The sequence below is a fragment of the Suricata suricatta genome, chromosome 2 (assembly GCF_006229205.1).
Source record: "Suricata suricatta isolate VVHF042 chromosome 2, meerkat_22Aug2017_6uvM2_HiC, whole genome shotgun sequence".
Classification (NCBI taxonomy): domain Eukaryota; kingdom Metazoa; phylum Chordata; class Mammalia; order Carnivora; family Herpestidae; genus Suricata; species Suricata suricatta.
The window spans coordinates 96,117,169-96,135,110 of NC_043701.1; the positions used below are offsets into that span (position 1 = coordinate 96,117,169).

Here is a 17,942-nt window from a genome sequence, read left to right on the forward strand (position 1 = left end):
TCATAGATGAGACAAAACCAGCCACAGATCCTGTGAGGCTGGAGTTGGAACCCAGATCCATATTACTCTCAAGTTCAGGTATTGAGATTTGAAAGCTCCCCGTGCTGCACCTCTGTGACCCGCGGATTAAAGAATTAGAATAAGGAATAGTGGAGACTTGGGAGACAGGCCCAGCTTTCTCTGAGCCACCTAGACTCTGGAGTTGGAGAGGAAAGATTGTCCCTGGTGGTCCCCTCAAGGCCAGGAGTTCCAGTAGGCTTCTTGAGAGTATGGTCATCAGGTCGGACGGACTCATACGCTGTTCAGGAGGTTGGGCCAGTTTTCTCCCCACGCACGCTGCATGGCCCATTTATGCCCAGGCTAGAAGTAAGCCTCGAGCCAGTTCCGAAGCTCACAGTGGCACCTCTCTGAAGGCCTGTCGGCCATGTCCTTCACATGTCCCATAGGCCAGAGCACATCCTGCCTCTGTGCCCTTTGTTTCATAAACCAGGAATCGGTCTCAGTGAAGCACTGATCTGTGCATAGTGACTAGATGGCCCATGATTGGGAAAGAGAAACCCACCTGAGAGGGTTTCCATACCAGGGTCCAGGATGTGATGACGTAACAGCAGCTGTTGGGGAGCCGCCAAGGAACATGTCCGTATTTGTGCATCTTTCCCTTTTCTTTCAAAAAATGTTTTTACTCTTTTTGTGTACGTGTTGCCCTACTCTTTGACTCTTTGTCTTCTTTTTCTTTCTTTCTTCTCTCTGGCTACCTTTCCAGTTCCATCTCTTTCCCCTAGGGGAGACTTTGTTGGGGCTCCTGTAGAGCTAAGAGACAGTGAGTACAGGAGATTCATGTCTCAGAGCAGCTGTGTACCTTTGAGCAGTGTCCCAAACTGCAGCTGTGAACTTTGCCCTAGGAAGTGCTAGCGTTGACCGAACTCAACTGTCAGTACCAGGGTAGGGGGCAGCCCGTGAAAAAAATGTCCTCTGCCACACTCAGAGTCACAGAGCGAAGAGTATAAAAACAGAGTATGTCCATGGTGGTGGCATCTCAGCTGTAGGGAAAAAGAAGAGGTTGGGGGAGAGGAGGAAAGAAAGGGACTGGCTCTTTATGGTGCCTGCCAAGTTCGGGGATGCTTGGGTCTCCTTATTCCCCCTCAACTGGAAACAACAGGCGGAAAGTCTTAAGAACACATGTCAAGTATTAATTGAAGAGCTACTGGTGATTTCTTTTCTTTAGGTATTTGTACCTCTCATGCTGGTAATACTATCAGAGGAGTGATTGGAATATTTCATTGCTCCTCCTGAGTTTTAAAAGTGTGTTTATTATAGAAGTTAAGCGTACTTTCTGAGGTGGGCATTTAGAGAAGGCCTTAGTATGTAAGATCAGGCTGTGTGCGGAGCGGAGTGCCTTCATGTTGGGGCTTGTGTCCTGTGAAGCTCTGCCTGAAGTAATTCCACAGAGGTGAACATCGGTGCCATTTGGAATATGTGTCTAAACCTGAGCCCTGTTTATTCATTGTAATAAAGCCAGAAATTTGCATTAGTGCCACACCTCCCCTCGTGAGATGTCAGCTCAGATCGTCACTGACAGCTGTGTGACCGTTCTTCACAGTGAGAGCTCGCTTGCAGGACCTGAGTTCCTAGACACCTCAGCCCTAACAGCTTCCTCAGAAACTGAAGTCAGGGCATGAAATAACCCTTTCCTCCAAGTCTCTTGGATGATTCTTGGGATTATAACCTAACCTGTGTCTAGTTTCACATGACTAAAAAGCACAGACAAGCAAATGTCCCTGTACATTATTACCCTGATTTCACTGAGAGGCTAAAATATCTGTTTTAGCTTAAACTATAATTAATAGCACAGGTAGCAGTAATAGTAGTGATTGTGCCCTTTAGGCAGAGGTTTCAAGAGTCCTTGGATAGAGTGGTGAGATGTTCCACAGGATGAAACCCCTGGAGTGCTTTTAGCAATTGAGTCAAAGTAAGTGATTATGATGATTCTTTGCTTCTTTGATTTTTTAAAAATATAGTATGCTACCTCTGGGAAATAAACAGAATGAAGAGTTAATCATCATGATATTTAAAGCTGCTTCCATGTGTCCCTGAGGGCTGAGTCATGTCTCTTTTCCAGCGCTTGACTTATGCTTTTCTTGACATGATTCTCAAACTTAGGAACCTAATGGTACCTTGTGAACCTCATGAAATCCCAGTTAAAATCATTCTTTAGAGAAGATTAATTTGTTGATGCCTCAGAAAGACTTGAGTTCCTCAAGAGTTGAGTGAGGCCAAGGGGAGCAGTACCCACGTAGGATACTCACTGGGCTCTGACCGCACCCCTCTGGTCCCCACAAGGCCGTGTGGTTTGCCTTTCTGTAGTAGGTGTTACATTGAGTGTTGTATGAGGTGGAAGAAACTAAGAGGCCCATTTCTTATCTTGTGGAAAGAGGTGAGACCGGTTTGTAGGCATTTACATCAAAGTAAGTAACAGATTAGATGAACTGATAATAAACTCAACAATGGCCAGGGAGTACCCATGTCTCCCCTTCCCTGAACCTCTCGTGATGCTCTGCTGGAGAGCGAGTCGCAAGTGTTCCTCCAGCTTGCCTCCAGGCGGGTATTCCTGTGGCCTCTGCGGCCTTGAACCTGAGCTTCACAGGACCAGAAAAGCTGAGGGTGTGAGTGACATGTACTCAGGTGGGGACAGCTGGCTGCACAGACTGAGTAGAGAGGGTAAATTTCTAGTTGGTGCTGACATAAGTTACATTTTTCAGAAAGCAGTCAGAAAACACTATTCTATTTGTTCCTCTGGGGGGGTGGGGGGAAACAGGGCTTTGTCTTTGCACATGGGACTAAAGTCAAGATAGGGGAGAAAGAGTAAAAGATGAGAGTGACAGGGATCCGTGAACTCATTAAAAAAAAAAAAAAAAAAAAACTGTATCTGATCATTGTTGTTCCCAACGCAAGTTCCTTGCTTTTCCTTCAGGTGGGAGATCTGAAGGCCAGACTCGCGTCTCAAGAAGCTGAGTTGCAACTGAGAAATCACGATGCCGAAGCTCTGATCGCAAAGATCGGGCTCCAGACGGAGAGAGTGAGCCGGGAAAAGGCCATTGCCGATGCTGAGGAGCAAAAGGTCAGGCTAATTCCACCATTTAGAGTGCTGAGCTATATTTAGCACAAAATAAACCTTTGTAGGTGAACAATTTTGAACAACTTCCTCTCCAGGGAGCATAAAATCTAAAGAATTATTATAGTTACACATGTAACAGCATTTCACACCATGATTACCACTTGACCTTTCTTTACATTATGCATTTTCCCACCCTTTTAGCTCTTTTAATGATATGAAAGAACAATAAATACTGAGCTCATTCAAGCATATAATGGATGTGGATCTTGAACATCAGGCCTATTTGTAATACAGTAAAGGTCACAAAGTCACCTCTGAGGTTTCTAAAGGTTTTCAGTTTTTAGGCAAATTGAACAACTCAATTGTTAACAAAGCCCATTCCGTCACTTTGCAAGATGGTTTTTCAAATTTTTCCTTTTAATAATACATCTTGAGTTTATTATTAAATCCTAAGCTAAACTTGTTCTTTTTGATTCGACTGAGAACCTGGCATTTTGTATTACATTTCAGTGGTGCAAACAATTACTCTGAAGAGCACATAGATTCTGCTTCCTTTGTACCTGGGCTTCTGGCTGTTCTAAAATAAATACAACTTCTTTGTCCTCTTTTTTTTTTTTTTTTTAACCAGATCTGGGGCCACAGGTCGAAGGTATTCTTGTGTGTCTTATTTGTTTAAAAACTGAATATGTTGGTTGGCGACAAATTCTCTTATTTGAGACAAAAGATTATAGTCAGGGATTCGTTGATAAAAAATATGTAAATTATGAACACACAGCTTTTGGATCCATAGCTTTGATACTTGAGTTTTTCCAGTGGCGCTGCCATTTGTTCATAGACAGTTGAGTCGGGTTCCCCCGCTATTTTCTAATAAGTATTGAGCATGTTAACTTGTAGCTTGCACAACTGAAGATGGAAAATCAAAATGCTGAATAGTTGGGGTTTTTTAATACTTGTTTTTAAAGTTGCATGCCACATTTGGCATGGCCAATGGGCATATAATTCCTAATTTGGTAATAAGTGTTTCCATTGAGTTTCTGGTAAACAGAGGGTGTCCTTAAAAGTGTACTATGTTATGTTAAGCAATTAGGTATCACGTATGATGTGATTATCATAAGGCCATTTCTACCCAAGGAATATTTTTCAAGCGTTGCACAAATAAGTGATGTTTTAGTACTTGTTAGATTATAATCTATGTCTGAAGATACCTTTTAGAAATCCTTCAAGCATTCCAGAGGTGTTTTCACATTTTGTATGTGCATTCCTAAGGCAAAATCATCCTTACAAGGAGGGAAAAAAATGCTTTAGCAAATGAGGACTCATCTGACTGGTTGTTTTATGAAGTTCTTCGAACATGAGAAAGACACGATTTCTATATCTAAGCTATATCAAGAATTCAAAATAGTTCCATTTTACCCATGATGCTTAATTTAATTGTCAGTAGCAAATGCTAACTGAGCCGCTAATTTTGCCTGGCGCCGTTCTAGGCCCTTGAGCATATACGACATTCTAGGTGTCCTCAGAGAGCTCACATCGTGATGGAGAAGACTGGCAGTGGACAAGTGCCCAGAGATGTTGGGTTAGTGATCAGGACTAAGATAAAAATCAAATCAAGGCGATGCTGGAAGGAACTATTTTAAACTGGTTGTTCATGGAAGGAAATCTGCGCCTAATTAAACCATGAATAGAGAGTCAAGGAACTAATCAATACGAAGTATGTGCTGTGAGCTTACGTTTTGTTCAGCAATGTGCTAGAGTCTACGTAGTTATTTAAATGGGCACATATGGGAACTGTGATCCTATGAACTAGGGATTTCAAGTCTTACCACGTGAGAAGTCATTCAAAAGTACATTGCCATATTTAATATAATTAAGCAAATATTGACTGCTTTTCTGTGTGTCTTGATAGCCTTTGTAGAGCAGCAGGTTAAAATTATTCCTAGAGACTCATAAACTAATCAAGAACCTTTCAAACTGCTGACATTACCAGCAGTGACTTCAAGTAACCCGAGGGCCATGAAGCCTATGAAAATTAGTTCTTCAATCTTTGTTTGACTTACCAGTTCCAAATTCTAGGGATCTTCTGATCTCTTTCACACTGCTTTATTTGCTCAGTGTAACCCTCATGAGTTAAAGTACCTCCTAAAGTGCAGGGCTAATATAATCTCTTCAAAAGTTATCATCCTCTTTGATTTTGAAGCGTCTTCAGTTTTTGTATGTGTTTCTTTTCCAGATGTGGGCATGGCTGGGTTTTGAAGGACTATCTGGGATTTCTTAAACTCTGGATGCAAATAAGAGCAGTGTATTAGATTGCTAGGACTTCCAAAGCAAAATATCTTAGACTGCATGGCTTAACCAACAGAAATTTCTTTTCTCACAATTCTGGAGGCTGGATTTTTGAGATCAGGATGTTGACAGGCTTGGTTTCTCCCTTTGGCTTTCGTATGGCCGCGTTCTATGTCTTCAGGTGGTCTGTCCTCTGTACACATCTGTAGTGTCCCTTGTGCCTGTTCAGATTTCCTCCTTTTATAAGGACACCAGTTAAACTGGGCTAGGGTCCACCCTAATGGGTGCATTTTTCACTTAATCACCTCTTTAAAGGGCCTGTCTCCAAATACACCCATATTCTGAGGTACTAGGGTTAGGGCTTTGTCATGTACATTTTTGGGTCAACATACTTCAGATTCTGATATGCCATTCTTGCTCTTCCATTCTCTCCCTGTGACCGTCTTAAAATTTCATGAACCATTTGCAGGGAGCTTTTGACTAAAAGCAGAAAAGTTCTGTGTACCCAAGACTGGGAGTATTTCCGGAACTCGGCTTTAACAGACAAGAGGCCAGAGAAAGCCCACCTTTTAAGTGATCTGTGTCCCTCTCCCCCCATCTCCATGTTGAACCTTGCTGAGCACCATCCAGGTTCCACGGGGTAGAGGCACTTGTCCTACGAGGCGCCCCAGGTCACTAAGATACACAGTATTCTCACTGTTCCAGTGCCAGTGCACCTCAAATACATAAATTACTGCACTTGTACCTTAGAATGTGAACAGACAGGGAGAATTGAGTTGTAACTGAAGTTCTAAGTTAGGAACTTTGAGTGTCATAACTGCAGCACTGGTCACCAGGACCCAGTCCCCATGGGGGTTGGTTCCTGCAGTCATGGTGATTGTGGCACATACCATATTTACAAACGTGCACAGAAGGTACTGGGAATGAGAAAAAGCTGACCAACCTAGTGTGTGGGTTTTTGTTTTCTTCATTTTCATTTGTGGGTTTTTGTTAACGATCAAGATAACTCTGATTATAAAAATTACTCAAAGGAATAATACTCCATGAACTGTAAGGGAATCAGAAGGAGAATAAAAGAAACTCACAGTTGGATGGGTCAGTCAGTTAAGCCTCTGACCCTAGATTTTGGCCCAGGTCACAATCTCACGGTTCATGGAATCAGGCTCCAGACTGTAAGTGCTTGGGATTCTCTTTCTCTCCCTTTGTCTCTGCCCCTACACCGCCCTACTCTCTCTCAAAATAAATAAACTTAAAAAAAAAAAAAAGAAACAGTCTTCTAGTACTAAAAATCTCTAATATGACAACCAATTTTACTTTGTTTTAATTACTTTTTTTTTACCTTAAATTTTAGTTGGTTGACATACAGTGCAATATTGGTTTCAGGAGTAGAATTCAGTGATTTATCACTTACATAGAGCACCCATTGCTCATCACAAGTACCCTCCTTAATACCCATCACCCATCTAACCCATCTCTCACTGACCTCCCTCCATCAACCCTCAGTTTACTCTCTATCATTAAGAGTCTCTTGGGGCACCTGGGTGGCTCAGTCAGTTGAGCGTCTGACTTCGGCTCAGGTCATGATCTCACGGTTCTTGGGTTTGAGCCCTGCGTCGGGCTCTGTGCTGACAGCTAGCTCAGAGACTGGAGGCTGCTTCGGATTCTGTGTGTCTCTCTCTCTCTGACCCTCCCCTGCTCGTGCTGTCTCTCTCTGTCTCTCAAAAATAAAAAACATTCCAAAAAAAAAAAGTCTTTTGTGCTTTCTCTCTCTCCTCTTTTTACCTCCTTCCCATGGATTCATCTGTTTTTTTTATTAAATTCCACATGTGAAATCATACGATATTTGTCTTTCTCTATTTGACTTATTTTACTTAGCATAATACATTCTAGCTTTACTCACATTATTGCAAATGGAGAGGTTTCATTCTTTGTGATGGCTGAGTAATATTCCACTGTATAAATACACCATGCTCCTTTATCCATTTGTCAGCTGAATGGATATTTGGGTTCTTTCTACAGTTTTGCTCTTGTTTTTTTTTTTAAATATAATTTATTGTCAAGTTAGCTAACATACAGTGTATACAGTGTGCTCTTGGTTTAGGGAGTACATTCCCATGATTCATAAAGCACCCAATGCTCATCCCAACAAGTGCCTTCCTCAGTGCCCATCACCCATCTTCCCTTTCCTCAACGCCCCCATCAATCCTCAGTTCTCTGTATTTAAGAGTCTATTATGTTTTGCCTCCCTGTCTGTTTGAAACTATTTTTCCCCCTTCCCTTCCCCCATGCTCTTCTGTTAAGTTTCTAAAGTTAACATATTTTAAATTATGCTATTATAAATGGTAACAAACAGCATTTCTAGATCGTATGCTTATAGAAGGATTAACTCACTCACGTCTACTGCTCTCCCTTTGATCTGCAAAGGTCTTCTCTAGCACACCGAAAATGTCATAGTCTTAGAATTTTCTTGGCCCTTCCTGGCAGGTTTGAGGGTTGTGGTCTTGGAGTAGTTCTCAATAAGCATGCAGACTTTCTTATTTACATTAACAGTAGCTGTGTACATTTTGGCAGGAGATCCCATCTCTACGCTGAACCAATTACGTTCATAAAAGGTGCAGTATACAGCCAAATGATGGTTAATCCGAAGAATGGTAATTACTGCTAATAAACGTGTAGTAGACAACATAATTTGTTGTAAGCACTATTTAATTTTATGGTATAGTTAAACCTGTTCATCCCAAACACCTCTGAAGAGATGCACTTTTGTTCACATTATATGCCCTAGTCACCGTCACTGAAAGAGCCAGCCCCCGAGGTGACTGGATCCCTGTGCCCAGTGCCGCAGCTTTGAAATTCCAGTTTGCGCTGAGGATCAAAAATTTACTCTTCCTGCCCATTCGAATTCTGTTATGTGTAATAAGAGAGTGAGGAGGATAAAAATTTGAAAGCTTCTCACTCGGTTTTGTTTCAAGTTTACCGGCATGGCTTCCCTGTGCGCATAACATAATGCGTTCATGTCGGGAGACGGCTGCCACACCCTCTTTGACATGTGAAGAGGATCACTGGACCTTCCGCAGTGGTGTGGACATCAGTGTCATTGTTGTGCGGCCACAGACAGACCTGGGCTATCATAGCTGGAGCTTCTTACCAGGTCCTCAGAGAAGCTAGTAATTAGTCTTTGTGAAAATTATATCTGTAGCTAAGCATACACAGAAATAACTATATCATCTAGTCAGTTGAACAGAAAAAGCCTCACATTTATTCTTAAAGAACAGCCAGCATGGCTTTTAGGCGAATGTAAACAAAATCAGATAGGGATTTCTAGCAAGAGTATTTTCTGTCAGTGTTACTGAGCCAGTTTGGATTTCCACTTATCCAAGACACTTGGAAAAAGAAAACTGAAAAGCACAGGGATCGCTCTCTTGAATTTATTTTTAGCACCCCTTATAATTAGATTAGTCAAAGCCCTTCTTGGAGCACTTCGATACTTGCCTACATTTGCATTGGGATTTGTCACTGTATTTCGTGCATATACAAAGCTTTGTGCGCGCACTGAGCCTGAGAGAAATTCATCTTGAGGGCACATTCCTCACCTGTTCAAAAGAGAAACCAATGAGCTGTGGAACAGTGCGTCTGAGTCAGCCTGCATTCTTCCGTAGTGATAATTAAGGTGACGATTTGTGTTTGGGGGTTTGTGTGCTTTCCTCTCTGCTTAGGTGACAGCCATTCAGAGTGAAGTGTCCCAGAAACAGAGAGAGTGTGAAGTCGACGTCCTCAAGGCCGAACCCGCGCTGGTGGCCGCAACAGCTGCACTCAACACGCTCAACAGGGTAAAGATGATGACGTGGCTTGCGGATTCCTCCACATAGTATTTAAAGGTTCTCAGAGTTCGAATAACTCAGAGTGAACTATGTGCAACCAAAGAATTTTTAGAAAGGAAAGTGAGCCCCACAGCATATTGAAGTTGGACCAAACGTTTGAGGTCATCATTAATAGTGTGACTTCCTTTCCCACCCGGAAGTCTGTCCCGCCACACCCGCCAGGCATGTCTCCTTTTGAACACTTCCAATACCACAGGATTTATACTTTCCTGTGAGGCAATTCCATTGTTAGCAACTGGATTTGGCCCAAATCCACTTGTTAGAGTATGTGTTGCTCTAAGAATTAAGTGAGGAGTCTTTATTTCCTATGGACATAAAAAGCAGCATTAATGAGAGACCCTCATGAAAGGAACAATGCACTGGGAACAGAGATGCCTAGGTTTGGCCCACATCGTTTTTTCCAGCTTCAACTGATTAGCAAAACCTGATTGAGCATTTGAATTCCCCTAAGAGAAAATCATCTGTGATAGTCAGATGGCTGTTGTGAGGAAAAGTAGAATTGGGGGCAGTGTGATTTTAGGAGCCTTGAGCTAGTTTTGTCCTGGGTTCTGCTAGGTCTCTGGGGAGAATCCCGGGGGATTACCGGGCCTGCCGTTCTTAAGATTCAGCTTCAAAGACTGGAGGATCCAGACTTTAACTGCCTTTCGAAAAAATATTCAACTGCTTTTCCTAAGCTGTTTCTTTTTTTTTTTTTTTTTGAGGAAAGCAATTGACTGTGAGTAAAGAGTTATTACTACATGGATATTTCTTGTAATATTAGCATAAAATTGAAAACTTTGAAAGAGTATAAATAGACCATGACAGAAAATTGACCTTTTTGTATTTAAATATTCTGGGTACATTAAAATATTGTTGGACAGTAATTAGTGACATGAAAAAATGTCTGTGATCTGTTAAGTGAATAAAGCAGATTAAGTAGATTATAAAATAGGATCTACAATAGGATTTTTTCTTGTGTAAGCACATGCTTACTGATTTTCTCTTAGTAATGGAATATTATACATTTTTCTGAGCACTGGCTTATGTGTTTTCTTCTTTGTGCTTTTCTATATTTGAAACTCGGTCTCCAAATGTATTATCATTCACCCAGACACAATAAATTAATGTCAGTTAAATATAAAGATCACTGTATTTATAAAAAAGATGACAATATTTGCAAATTATGAAGGAGGCTAGCCAGCTTCCAGTTACAATTAGCACATGTTAAGTTTGCTTTTGCCTTTATTTTTACATCCTTTCCTCTTTTTTTGCAGTCATTTCCCAAGTAAAAAGGCAGTTGGGGGTAATGGAGAAGAATCAGGTGGAAGGTTTGATAGGGGTTTGGGAATAAGAATATATTAGGTAGCTCATTAAGTGTCACAGGAAATACTTTGTTTTTTAAATACTGTATCATGAACTTATATATACTACTCGAAGATATTAATTCCTGTCCCAAAATATTTGCCTTAACACTTGCAGGTTGTACCGTTAATGTTGTCTTTGAGGTAAATTAAGATTTTGACCAGAGGAGATTAAGAAGTTGTCCAGAGAGTAGGTTCAGCCTGGACAGGCATCTTCCCAGTTGAGAGGTGTCACAGTGTCACGGAAGAGGTTTCTTGTGCAGGAAACTCAAAGCCAAGAGACTCTGGACCAAGTGGGAAGGCATCTGGGAGGCCCTGGTTAAAATGTTGACATATTACACAGACGGGATAGAACCCGTTGACAGCTTCAGAACTCTATCGGACTGCCTGGGCTCAGGGAGCGAGGCTCTGCAGGGCCGATCTATCAGAGGGAGACTTTTTTGGAAGCGAAAAAGACCAGTGCTGTTTCTGGAGGATCAGAAAAGGGTCCAGAGAAAAGTGAACCTCCTGGGGTCCCAGGATGGAGTCCCCGGGTGGCACAAACTGCCAAGCCAAGACTGGTGGGACCTGGCATGGGCGGACCAGCTCCATAACCTAACGGCACTTCCCCAGACCGCGCCTGTGCTACATGTGGGTGTGCTTTCCTTCAGGGCAATCTCACGGAGCTGAAAGCCTTTCCCAACCCGCCCAACGCCGTTACCAACGTTACGGCCGCCGTGATGGTCCTCCTGGCTCCCCGGGGCAGAGTGCCTAAAGACCGGAGTTGGAAAGCAGCTAAAATCTTCATGGGAAAGGTACCAGAGAGCCTGGCAAGATGCGAATCCCAGCACTTTCTGTTCTTAGGATCATGGTCATATTTGACAGCAAAAGCTGTTCAAACCGAAGGAAATCATCTTTGTCCTCAATGAGTGTAACCTACTGTGCGTTCTCTAAGAATTTTTGTTTGCCGCGTTGGAGGTTAGCCTGGGGTTATAGCAGACCCAAGTCAATATGAGGAGCACGTGGAAGGTTGCTAATTATTTGCAAAATTATGAAAGCGGTTACGTGTAGGAGGGAGAAAATTACATGGAATTCTTATGCTGGGGAAAATGTTGCTAATGCACAAGGTGAGGCAGAGGGGCTTTCTGGTATGTGTTTTTTCTTTTTCTTTTCTGTCTTTTCTTCAAAATGTGAATGCCTCCTGTGTATTTTACCCTGGGATAGAAGAGATTTTAAAAGTGTCCATTGCTAATGCTCACTTCATACTATACAGACTGAAAAAGTCAAACAGTAGGATAAATGCAGCTTGCCAATTTTGCCTTTGTAACGTGAGTCCTAAAAGCTGATTTTAACTTTTGATCTTGGAATTTTCTCTGCAGCCTAAATGGGTTCATTGCAACAAGTCTTTTTGCTTTACAGGTTGATGATTTTTTGCAAGCGTTAATTAACTATGACAAAGAGCACATTCCAGAGAACTGTCTAAAAGTGGTAAATGAGCAGTATTTGAAAGACCCAGAGTTCAATCCAAATCTGATTCGGACCAAATCTTTCGCAGCAGCTGGCCTCTGTGCCTGGGTCATCAACATCGTTAAATTCTACGAGGTATCAGTCTTTATCTGATGGTTTACTGGTGTTATTCACAAAAACCATAAAGATATTAATGTCTACACTGATTTAAAAAAGTAATATAATTTGAAATATAATTACCTAAATAAGATAAAATCCTAACAATGAGACCTGAAAGTGTCCTCTTAAACAGCATTCTATAGAGGAGGATATTTGAAATGTTTGAAACTATTCTTTTTTTTTAGGGTAGAGTGATCAACTACTTTAGATCAGATAGCAGCAAGTGATTTGATTAGATAAAAACTTGCTGGCTAGATTAATTATATTTATTTACGTTAAAATGTTAATTTTGTGTTGACTTGAAACAACCACAGGTCTCAATTCATGCTTAAACCTAATCCCTTGCTCTCAGTGCAAAATTTATACCGTTGTAGACTTAGATGAAGAAGTAGCCCTCCCCTTTTTTTTCTTTAATATTTTAATCACAAACACACTTGAGACTATGTTATGGTTGAATCTAAAGCTTGTGTTTTCAGGTATCATAGAGATAGAGTATCATTTCAGTTAGTCTTTTATTTATCAGACACCTACTGTCTGCTGTCTTCCTTGCAACTGGCAGAATACTGTATTTAAAAAGGGAAAGACACATGCCTTTAACTCTGAAGAACTGTCTTATTTTTTCCTAGAAGGTTATATATTATATTCAAAAATAGAATTACTGAGGAAACGGCAAACATAATCAAGGCATTCCCAAAGTGATTTTTTTAAGTTTATTTTGAGAGAGAGAGAGCGAGCAAGTAGGGGAGGGGAGGAGAGGGGGGGGAGACAGAATCCCATGCAGGGCCCTCCCTATCAGAACAGAGCCCTATGTGGGGCTTGAACTCATGAACTGTGAGATCATGAACTGAGCCAAAATCAAGAGTCGGACGCTAAACAACTAAGCATCCAGGTGCTGCCCAAAGTGATTTTCATAAAACCAGGTGATCGCCTTTAACCGATGGAAATAAGACCCTGCTGATCTGTATCTTTAGTGGAAGCCTGTGTAGAACAAGGGTTAGATGGGTTGCAGTTGACATAGGCCTCCCTCCATGTCTGACCTTTGGGACACCTCGGTGGCTCAGTAGGTTGAGCATCCGACTTCAGCTCACATCATGATCTTGTGGTTCGTGGGTTCGAGCCCCACATCAAGCTTGTCGCTGTCAGCACAGAACCCCCTTCAGATCCTCTGTCCCTCTCTCTCTGCCCCTCCCTCGCTTGTACTGTCCCCCAAATAACTAAATATTTTTATTTAAAAACCCCTGGGCTTTCCTTGTATTGTAGGTAAAAGATGAGCATGGAGCTAGACTGTGGCTGTGTCCTGTGTTGTCTGGCCATAAAAGAGGAAATAAAATTTCATTTCCTTTGTCTTTTCCCAACAGGGAAAAAAGTGGTCCCCGCAAACTCTCAAATCACCCATTCAAATGATGCACCCTGACGGTGGCCAACAACTTAAGAAAAGAAAGTGACAGCACCGCTAATATTGTGAGGGTGTCTCTTAGGTTCCTCCCTGGGTTCAGAGAATTTCTCCCTAGTAACGGAGAACTATGTTCTGGTTTAAAATCAAGACTTGATCCAACTTGAGCTGTGATTCCCACCCCCCTGCAGTTTCTAATGATGTGAAGATTATCTCCAATTTTTAGGACAAACATACCATAGTATCTTAATGACTGATGTATACAGCACTTCAGGCAAGGGTTTATAACTCTCATGTCCAGAATAAATGGCTACATCATGGACAACCCATCAGAGCTGGGAAGGTATATAGATCTTTGCTCGGCCACTGGGTAGTGCCATTGCTAAAAAGTAAGAAACACATTGCTGGGAGAAATAGAAACTTGGATCACAAAGCTTCTAGCAAATGTCGGATTGAATAATCACACGTTCTCTGCCTTACTGCCCGTTAAGTTAAAACTCATGTGGATTTTCAGGTCTACTGTGATGTGGAGCCCAAACGGCAAGCATTAGCCCAAGCCAACTTCGAATTGGCTGCAGCGACTGAAAAACTCGAGGCTCTCAGGAAGAAGCTTGAGGTGAGTGCAAGATGTAACATTAAAGAGGTTCCCAAGAGCTGTTACCCCCCTGCTTAGACGAGGCCACATCTGAGTCCAAGCAAGAAGAAAGGAATTTGAACTTCCGTTGATACGTTTATTTATATACTCCTTCAGTAGATATTTCTTACCTAGTCTATGCTAGACATTGACCTGGAAAAGGAGAAAATTTCTGCACTTACGAAACTTTCCTGTTGGAGGAGGAGAAGGAGCATTGCACTTAGCAACGAAAGACAAGGATTCCAGGGGAGCCCGGGTGGCTCAGTCATTTGAGCATCTGCTTGATTTGACTCAGGTCATGATCGTAAGGTTGTCGGGTGGAGCCCTGCTTCCGACTCCACGCTGTGCCTGGAGCCTGCTTGGGATATTCTCTCTCTGTCTCTCTCTCTCTCCTGTGCCCCTTTCTCCCGCTTGCACTCCCTCTCTCTGTAAAACAAAAGGCAAGGATTCTGGAGCCAGAATGCCTGGATATATGTCCTGGCTCCATCTCCTACTATTCCACCCGCACGAATGAGTTCACCTCTCTGAGCTTCTGTTTTCTCATCTGCGCAGTGGGCTGCCTCGTGGCATGCGCTTCTTAGGTAGAATTGAAAGGATTAAACAAGAGTAATTCACATGAGGAATTTAGCACGGTGCCGGCTGCATAGTAAGTGCTTAGAGAATAGTTGCCACGGACGCAGGCATTATCAATATTTTCACAAATATGCAACCAGTCATTCCAGGCCAGTGTTACAAGTGCATATGTGACTATATATATATATATACACGGTGACAGCAGCACCGCTCAGCCTGGAAAAACTAGAGAGTGTTTCATAATGAAGGTGTCCTTGCCATGGGCTTCAAAAATTTCCTAGGAATCATGGGAATGACTAGGTCGGGAAAGGTATTCCTGGCCCAAAAAAAAAAAAAAAAATACAGAGGGAAGAAGCAGTTGGTACACACTCTAGAGGAAGCTCAATAGGCCTAAGCATTCTTACCTAAGAAGATAAGCAATTTCAGGAGGGTTGGGAACAGCACAGAGTGATAAGGAATGAATGAACTTGTAAAGGTGAGCAAAGGCTTCCTTTGCCTTTCATGCTACAGAATTGAAATTTTTAAATGTTTGTTTATTTATTTTGAGAGGGCAAGCAGGGGAGAGGCAGAGAGAGAGAGGGAGAGAGAGAGAATCCCAAGCAGCCTCAGAGCTGCCAGTGCAGAGCCTGACACAGAGCTCACTCCCACAAACCATGCAATTGTGACCTGAGCCAAAATCAAGAGTTGGATGCTCAACTGACTGAACCATGCAGACACCTCCAGAATTTAAATTTTGTCTGACTAGCTATACTTGAAACTTTGACTACTGAGTAATTAAAAGATACCTTTTTTTTCTGATTAGTTATTTTGACAAGATAGTTAATAACCCCAAGAGTTTTCTTCTAAAATATGGACAATTTCAGCCCCTCCCACAGTAATTAGCACCGCTTTCTCTGTCAAGACCATTCCTCTTCCTGACCATCACCCCCTGCCCGCAGGACTTGCCCAACCTCTGTTTTCTGTTCAGTCCACATACATTCCTCTGATGGCACCAAGCATAACATTCAATAAGCACTGAGTGACTATTGAAAGAAAAACAAATCAACAACTTGGGATTGAGGTACATTTCAGATAAACATACTAATTTTATAAAAATTCTCTTCATTGGTCAAAACTCTATCAACTTGACTAAAGCCTTTAAAAACTTGTCATCTACTGTTAATAGTTCCATGTAAATTGTAAGCAATGTAATGGCCATAGAAAAAGTGACAGGGATACTCAAGACAGCCACATGTGATTCGAAACGTCAGACTTGCTGTGGCTGCAGAATTAGTAATCCTTTGTACACAGCCTGCAACCGGCTCAATAGAATTGTTTGTGTCAGTTGTTTTCAAAGACCCACAGTCCATGTATCACTAAGCCACAGAGTTAAGTTTGCAGACACGGGAAAAGAAGATAGAGTAATAACTCAAATGTCTTGATGAAGAATGGGTCCTCTCTATCCTCCTACCACAAATGTAACAGGTAGTTACTAACGCAACAGAATTTCTGCAGTTTCCACCAAGGTTGAGTTCTCTGTGAAGACGCCATGGCTGGTCAGGGCATGGACAAAGGATCTCTGTGTAGTTTCTGTCTCTTGGCACAGGTTTGATAAATGTTAGAGCTCAAGTGAAATTAGACATTTGCTTGCTTTGCCTTTGTTTCCTGCAGCCTCTGATTTTTCCTCCCTCCTGTTGCTTTTTCACCTAGCAGGGTAGGGGTGTGTCTGCTCTCCACGCCTGTGCTGTGATGGCAGTTCATTCCTACCCGTGTTGGTCTGTATGTATTTGTTTTTTTCCCTCTGGATCTCTAGTTTAAGAATAAAAGATGTCCTTTATGGAAGACTGAGTGAAAAAGAAATAGCGGAGCTGGAGTGGAAGAAAGGCCAACACGGCTCTCAAACATACAGGACCTAAGGATGGCCATGAAGCGAATTTGAAGTCCTTTTCAGGGCTCTGGTTCTCCAAGTGCATTCCCTAGACCAGCAGCATAAGTGTCAAATGGGAACTCATTAGAAAAACCATTCTCAGACCCCTCTAGACCTACTGAAGGAGAAACTCTAGGGGAGTAACCCTGGAGTGTGGGTTTATCAAGCCCTCCAGAGGGTTCTCGTGCACACCCAAGTTTGCAAAGCACTGGTTTAGAGTAGTTGGTGGGCTGGGTCCCTCCTTTCTCTCTCCATTTATTTTTGGAAGCTGAGAGACCTTCACTGTCAAGAACAGTGAAGGAACCAAGATACTACCTTACGTGCAAGCTAGCAAATTAGTTTTATGGGGGCGGGCAGAAGACCTGACACGTGTGGGTCAGAGACCAGAGGACTCTGGTGCACAGCACTGCCAGCAGCTGGGCATTGTGCATCGGTCCTCTCGTCCCCCAGCTCCCATGGGACACGTGCATGGGAGACGAGCTGGTGTCATCCACACGGTGGGTCTGTGTAGAGAGCCCAAGCCCAGGAACCCCCGGTGTAAAGAGGACTCACCTGAACCTGCCCAACCTTCATCCTAGAGAGAAATCTATCTTTATCCTTCTGAGGAAACAGTTCTGACTTCTGCCCAGAGACAAACACAGTCTCTCTTCTCCAAGCCTATTTGCAGTGCAGGTCTGTTAGGAAGGATAGTTGAGAACAAAAGCAGGACCTCTTCACAAGAGGCAAAGAAACAAATGTGAGAGACTGTGGTCCCCCAACCGTATGAGAGAAGTGGATATATGTCATTATATGCCTGAATTCTGTTTATATTTAGGTCAACCCTGTGAATTGGGTAACATAATTTCCATTTTTCAGATGATGAAACTGAGGCATAGAAAAGCTAAGTGAGCAGTCTGCTTTGATGCTGCTTAGCTGTTATCGGAGGCCAAATCTGAATGCAGGTGTTGGACGGCAGAGCTCACATATGCTTCTGTATTTAATAAGACCACGGGTACTTTTAGTACATTTAAAATGGACATTTATTTATTATATTTTTTTAAAATAATAGTTTATTGTCAAATTGGTTTCCATATAACACCCAGTACTTCTCCCCACAAGTGCCCCCACCATGACCATCACCCCCTCCCTCCCTCCCCCTCCCCTTTCAGTCCATGGTTCGTCTCCAGTATTCAGTAGTCTCCCTTGATCTGTGTCCCTCACTCTTCTCCGCTC

The 17,942-nt window shown here is 42.4% G+C and overlaps 1 protein-coding gene across 1 annotated transcript in view; it reads left to right on the forward strand.

Moving 5' to 3' along the window:
- Nucleotides 1–17,942, forward strand: part of DNAH11 (dynein axonemal heavy chain 11) — a 335,444-nt gene that overhangs the window by 225,957 nt on the left and 91,545 nt on the right. The window contains 5 exon segments of the mRNA XM_029929863.1: nt 2,972–3,118; nt 9,115–9,228; nt 11,270–11,413; nt 12,018–12,200; nt 14,132–14,233. Of these exon segments, the coding sequence (XP_029785723.1) occupies nt 2,972–3,118; nt 9,115–9,228; nt 11,270–11,413; nt 12,018–12,200; nt 14,132–14,233 (690 nt within the window).